This window comes from Selaginella moellendorffii, unplaced genomic scaffold (assembly GCF_000143415.4).
Source record: "Selaginella moellendorffii unplaced genomic scaffold, v1.0 SELMOscaffold_39, whole genome shotgun sequence".
Classification (NCBI taxonomy): Eukaryota; Viridiplantae; Streptophyta; class Lycopodiopsida; order Selaginellales; family Selaginellaceae; genus Selaginella; species Selaginella moellendorffii.
Genome location: NW_003314300.1, coordinates 1251663 through 1257662, shown reverse-complemented (window position 1 = coordinate 1257662; position 6000 = coordinate 1251663). Strand labels below are relative to the sequence as shown.

Sequence of the window (6000 nt, the reverse complement as noted above, 5' to 3'; positions counted from 1 at the left end):
GGGTAAAAAATGAAAACCACATATGCTACATTTTAACACTTTATGTGCTTATTGAAATCTCTAATCATAGGAAAGCTATTATCTCTTAGTCATATCACCTACTTCTCTCTTGATATTTTTATTTGTGAAAAGGGTGTGACTATGTAAACAACTCTAACTACTTGTTTATAATAGTCTATTTAAACCTTACTAACGAGTTTGGCTTGTTTGCTAAGGGGTGGCTTCTCTCTCTATATCACTTATAAACAAAGGCATATCATTTTTATAACTTGAATGACAACTAGAACAACAAAAGCAGCTGACTCCATAGTTCACTTCCTTCTTATTTATAATCAGATTATATGAGTGTTAGCACATTTTTTGTAAATAAAGATATAATCTTATAACTCATTTAAGTTGGTGTATATCACACAAAATATGAATATCGTGAATTTTTTTCTAGTTGTTTTGTTAGTAATGGTCTAAGCTAGAATATGCATTGACAAGGATATCAATGTGATACATTTTATTTCTTTCACTTTAAACCAATTGGAAAAGGGGCAATTGCTTAATAAAAGAGCCCTTAGTGGCTATTTTATCCCCATTTATCCTCCAAAGTTTTAAAGATCTATAGTAACAATTTATTCAAATCTCATCCCATGATCACATACTTTACATTCACCCCCCTTTTAGAAATGTCAATATCCTCATTAACCATTAACTAACAACTTCTATTAAGCTAAGGGGAATAAATACCTTCATTTCTACACTAAATCTATTCCTTCAATTGTGTAAATTAGTTATTCTATGTATTAGAACTAATCATCCACCCATACTGCAATCTCATGGTGGGTCTCTTTATCTATGGACGCCTACAAAATGAAAGGATGTATTCATATATGTGCAATATATATGATTTCAATTTTAAGAGTAAGAATATATCTTACTCAAGGGTATATTATATTTTAAATAGCCACTGAATCAAACCCCTACCATTTGCTCCAATACCATATATGATGCACTTTATCTTTCTCCCTTTAAACTAATTATAATTGTTTAATGAAAAATCCTATAGTAATTATTTTATCTCCATTTATGTCCCAAGGTTCTAAAGATCCATATGATACAAATTTCATCCTATGATTACAATGTTCCAAATGTATAGTAGAGATGGTGGGTAAATTGGTTATAGCCAATCAACCAAAGACATATTTAGTTCTTCATTGGGTGTGTTTATCTTTACTTTTTATCTAACTTGGATATAAGTTCAAATTCCATACCATATTAATTAGTGGAGTACCTATATCCTTGTGTTAACCTACTGTATATTGAAATAGCGCCAGACTCATTTAGCTTTATTTTATGTATTGGTATTAACATTAACATTGGGAAGTTGGAAGTTCTAGGACTATTTTAATGTTATTTTGTACTTTTATTTTTTCACTCCTTGTAACACTTGGGAGTTTGGCTTCATCCCTTTATTTAATGGTTCAAAGCTTTGGAACTTAAGTCTCACTCATTACCCTTAACACATGTGTTTAAAGGTTAGATTTCACTCCATGATTATTCTATGGTATTTCACTATAAGGTATAAAGTCAAAACCACATGTATTAAAAGTAATTTTGCCCAGTATTTAGACTTAAAAAAAAGATAGGGTAGAGGAAAGAAGTAAAGCAATACTAGAAAATAACACTTTAGCACAAGTGCTATTGGAGAATCATATACCATCAAACAACATTACCCACCATGGCCCACTATAAAAAGAGATAAGAAAATTATCATACACTACAATAGTTATACTATACAATTATTTATTGTATATATAAGTAATGACTATATGTGTTCTAGCTTATTAGTGGTTTACCACTAAGTTTATGGTTATATTGCATACCACACAACATTACCCACCATGGCCTACTATAAAAAGAGATAAGAAAATTATCATACACTACAATAGTTATACTATACAATTATTTATTGTATATATAAGAAATGACTATATGTGTTCTAGCTTATTAGTGGTTTACCACTAAGTTTATGGTTATATTGCATACCACACAACAAGGTTATCATTATTTTAAAGTGTCTCACCATGCAAGAAATCGTAAGTGAGATAACTTAGGAAATTCGGCCCTTGGTTGCATGACACCCTTAACTTGCATCTTATCATTAGCCACTATGATCCTACAAAGAAAATTTAAATTGTGTAAACCATGACAAAAAAAAATACTTACTTGGAAAAGTTTGTGCACTCAGCACTTGCAACTTGTTCTATCATAGGCATAGGTGGTGTTTGCATCTCCTTCACTACCACACCAGTCTCCATAGAAATAGATGGTGCAGTAACATGTAATAGATTGAGTGGTAAAGGCCTCTGTACCACTTGAGATGCAATTGTAGAAGGAAAAGCCCAAATATGCATGTTATCTGGATTTGGGGAGTAAAGCACAATATAATCATCAACCTTTAGCCCACGATTATCACAATAGTACAGCCAATCCTTGCCTCCTAGGAATTCCCTCCTCCCACCCCATCGGAGTGTAAATGTTTTTCCTAAAGAAAAAGAAGAACCCATTAATGATATCAAAATTTATATGGAATTACATACCATTATCACCACAAGTCACTTCCACAATGTGCTTAGTATGTCCAAACATTGCAAGCCCCCAACTTGGCTTCACACTCTACAATAAAAGGCAAGAAATAAAAGAATATAAACTTGAAAATAGCTTACTAGAATGGGGCTTTGACAAAAGTGCGTCTTTGTAACCTTCACTATCAATGCATCATCACCAAGAAACTGTGCAAATTGCTCAGCTAAATGTTTATGCCCTTTGCAATGATACCCTTCTGATATCATTGCTACCAACAAAAAAGTGGTAGAGGTGTAAGATAGTTATGCACACAAACCACTTTAACTATACCTGTGAACTGGTTTGCCATTGATATTTTTTATTGCAATCTCTTCCTGCACCAAAACAATGGCTACTCCACACTGGTTGCCCTATCCCACACATGCACTCACTGCTGCCAAAAAGATGCCTTGCAACCTCAATTGGCAACCCTGCCAAAATTGCAGCCTCTGCAATTGCTCGCCTTACTCTTCTACAATCAAACCCTACACTACTAACCCTTTTTTAACCTTTTCCACAATCAATCAACCCCTAACCCATTATAAAATACATTTTCAAAGTCATTGAAGTGATATGCCATCTGACATGTCGTATATGGACCATTTTTTCTATAGATTACATTCCCAATATATGCATCTAATTAGCAATCAACTACTTTTGGCGAGTCAAGAGCATAACGGGATCAGGGCTGGACCCAGGAAACAAAAAATCAAGCTTTGTAAAGCTTTATTATTCCGATTTCCGACTAGGCATGCTCTTCCGGACCCGAGCTTTGACAGGGAGGATTTAGACGAGACTCAACGATGCCAAGATGTGGAATGCGGTGATATCAAGTGAAGAATTCACGGGGAAAGTTTATCGTGCTCCCGAGCTTTGCTCCAGACTCGAGCTCGATCAATGAGAGCGAGGTTTTGGTTGCCAAACCACTGCTCGAGCTGGAGAGATATCGCCAGGGATCATGACGAGAATGAAAACACCTATAAAGTTCGAGTTCTAGTCCTTCAGCTCAATCAAAACAGAGACTTCAAAGTTATCCCACAAAACTCGAACTTTGTAGGTACCTTTCTGGGATGAGCTCAAGGAAATCAGTGAAAGCTGGGAGCGCTAGTCTGCCACAGATTGTACAGGGAATTTCCTTTCCAAGTCGCTTCAAGCCTGAAAGACATTTTCTAAAGCTTGGGACATTCGAAAGAATAAATAATGTAAGTCTCGTACCTCAATCAAACGTCGTTAGCTTTCTTCCTGTATTTCTCGCTTTTCTTCACCTTCCTCTTCTTCCTTCGCCGCTTGTCCTTCATGGTTTTCTTCTTGGTGCCCGCTTGCATCGCTCGGTTGGAGACTTGGATCCTATCTTTGAGTAACAATCGGCTGATCACGTAGCAGTACATCGGCCAGTCGGTGCGCCGGAGATAAATCATGAGCTTTCTCCGCCTCTGGACCATTGTGTTCATGCTTCGACGCGAAGGGACGTCCTGCATTTCCAGATTTCTTAGCTTGCGTCCTTCGAGATAATAAATCAAACAAGCTTGCCTTTTTGTGTGTCATAAGATGCTTGGAAAGGAAGCTCATTTTCTTCGTCAGCGCCGCACTTCGGAGTAAAACAAAGGCACGATGAATAAGTGAAGAAACCAGAAAAGGAGAATAGAAAACACTCACTCTGGACTCCAGAGGAACCACAGTCGGCATCATGCAGCTTAAACTCGTTTCTCACTTTCTGTAGCTCGATCTTTTGAAACTCGGCCGCGGACATATTCTCCGGAGCAAGATACTGCAAGAGGCAGGAAAAAGGAGCAAGATAAAAACGAGACAAAAAGGAAAACAAAACCTTCTCCAAAAGATGATCTTTTGGAGGAACAGGCTTGAGACTCGGGCCCGTGACATCAGCAAACTTGTTCAAAATGCCCATCTTCTTCACTGCAAATAACGAAGAGCATAGTCAAAATTCCTGAAGGCAAGGAAAAAAAGAAGGTACACGCAACATCTTGAGCGGCGCTGGTAGTTCCTTCTTTCGGTGGCAATTGAGGAGCCTTGCTCTTGATCTTGGACAAATCGAGCTTGAATCCCTTGAGACCCCCATCGCCAGGCGTTGTTCTAGTGCCAGGACTATCAGCGAACAGCTTGCTGAGATCAATCTTGAGCTTTTCACTGTCGATCGTCCCTCCCTCCCGCTTGGGGGGCGTGAGATCCAGCTTGAACTGGCTCTTGTCCGCCACAGTATTCCCAAACAGCTTCTTGAAATCGATCGGCTCGCCCGCCCCTTCCTTCTTCTCCTGTGGCCTACTCACCGATTTGAAGAGCGCATCAAAATCTATCCCGCCCTTGCGGCCCCCGCCCTTGGAATCGCCTCCGCCGCCTCCCGTGCCAGTCGCCAGGAGCCTCGCATTGCACGGTACGAGCAAACGCTCCCTGCATTTCTTCAAGCTCAGCATTGCCCTGGCATGCTAAAACCCTAACCCTGGAACCTCCACCTTAGTTTTCTCTCCGGTCCAATTAAAGAGCTCGATCAAAGAAATCTAAAGGCCTACTTAATCTTTAAGAAAATAGTACATCATAATTTTCTCTAGTTATCGAAGGGACCACTAGAAAACCAAAAAACCACAGATTAAAAACACATGCAAAATGGTTTTTCATGTTTACATTTACTAAGCATGAATATTAGGTAGGAAATGTATATTAGCAGTGCAAAGAAATTACACTATAATTTCTTAGCTGGGAACTGAAAATTAACACCTATAAGATTTCCAAGCGTAATTAGCACTTAGCTAGGGTTATCTCGATCTAAGCTCAATCTGATGAAAATTTGCTATTGTGCACGTTGCAGGAGGATGAGAACCAGGTCAGTTTCGAAAAATTTCTTAGAAGCTCCATCTAGAAATGATGACTTGGACAATGAGAATGGTTGTGATCCAGTGGAGGACTTGGATGAGGAAGGAGCTTTGATCAAGGGAGCTTTGATGAGGAGGGACAGTTTGGACAAGGAGGAGGAGGGAGCTTTGATGAGGATTGATAGTTTGAATGTGGATAGGGACAGCTTGGACAATCTAGAGCTACTTGGTGGTCAAAAACTTAAGGACAAGGAGGAGAGCTTGGATGAGGCTTGGAAGAACTAGAGCTACTTGGTGATTTAGAGTTTGTTGAAGTGCCAAAAGCAGAGAGGGTGCTTATACAAATGAAACAATCTATGGATGCACAGAACTTCTTTATAAGGGTTGCTCTCCAGCCAATCAGAATTTTTTAAAGTGTATTATATGAGTTTTCCAATCCAAACTTGTTTTTTTCTCATGGTATATGCTTACTATGGGCTATCTCAAAAAAAAAATTAAGGTGGAAATCCATACATATCCACTTTAATCAAGCGAGAAAAACAGTACAGAAAATAAGTCAAAA

At 38.3% G+C, this 6000-nt stretch overlaps 1 protein-coding gene and 1 long non-coding RNA gene across 2 annotated transcripts; both read right to left on the bottom strand.

Annotated features, from left to right (window-relative positions):
- Positions 1-3313: 3313 nt before the first annotated feature.
- Positions 3314-4082, bottom strand: LOC112349513. Its single transcript, XR_002993411.1, has 2 exons — positions 3829-4082; positions 3314-3768 (listed from the first exon to the last, which is right to left on the bottom strand). It is a non-coding gene; the product is annotated as an uncharacterized LOC112349513 (long non-coding RNA).
- Positions 4083-4129: 47 nt separating this feature from the next.
- Positions 4130-5067, bottom strand: LOC9660118. The gene is made up of 3 exons (XM_024683924.1): positions 4586-5067; positions 4439-4527; positions 4130-4381 (listed from the first exon to the last, which is right to left on the bottom strand). The coding sequence occupies exons 1-3, from the start codon at positions 5040-5042 to the stop codon at positions 4130-4132; spliced, it is 798 nt and encodes a 265-aa protein (XP_024539692.1). The 5' UTR covers positions 5043-5067.
- Positions 5068-6000: the final 933 nt, after the last annotated feature.

Excerpts from the sequence above, each read along its gene's own strand:
- LOC9660118 (XM_024683924.1), bottom strand. The coding sequence starts at position 5,042 with ATGCTGAGCTTGAAGAAATGCAGGGAGCGTTTGCTCGTACCGTGCAAT. Across the intron at positions 4,528-4,585 it reads CGCCGCTCAAGATGTTGCGT|TGAAGAAGATGGGCATTTTG; the intron begins GTACCTTCTTTT and ends CGTTATTTGCAG. Across the intron at positions 4,382-4,438 it reads AAGATCATCTTTTGGAGAAG|TATCTTGCTCCGGAGAATAT; the intron begins GTTTTGTTTTCC and ends TGCCTCTTGCAG.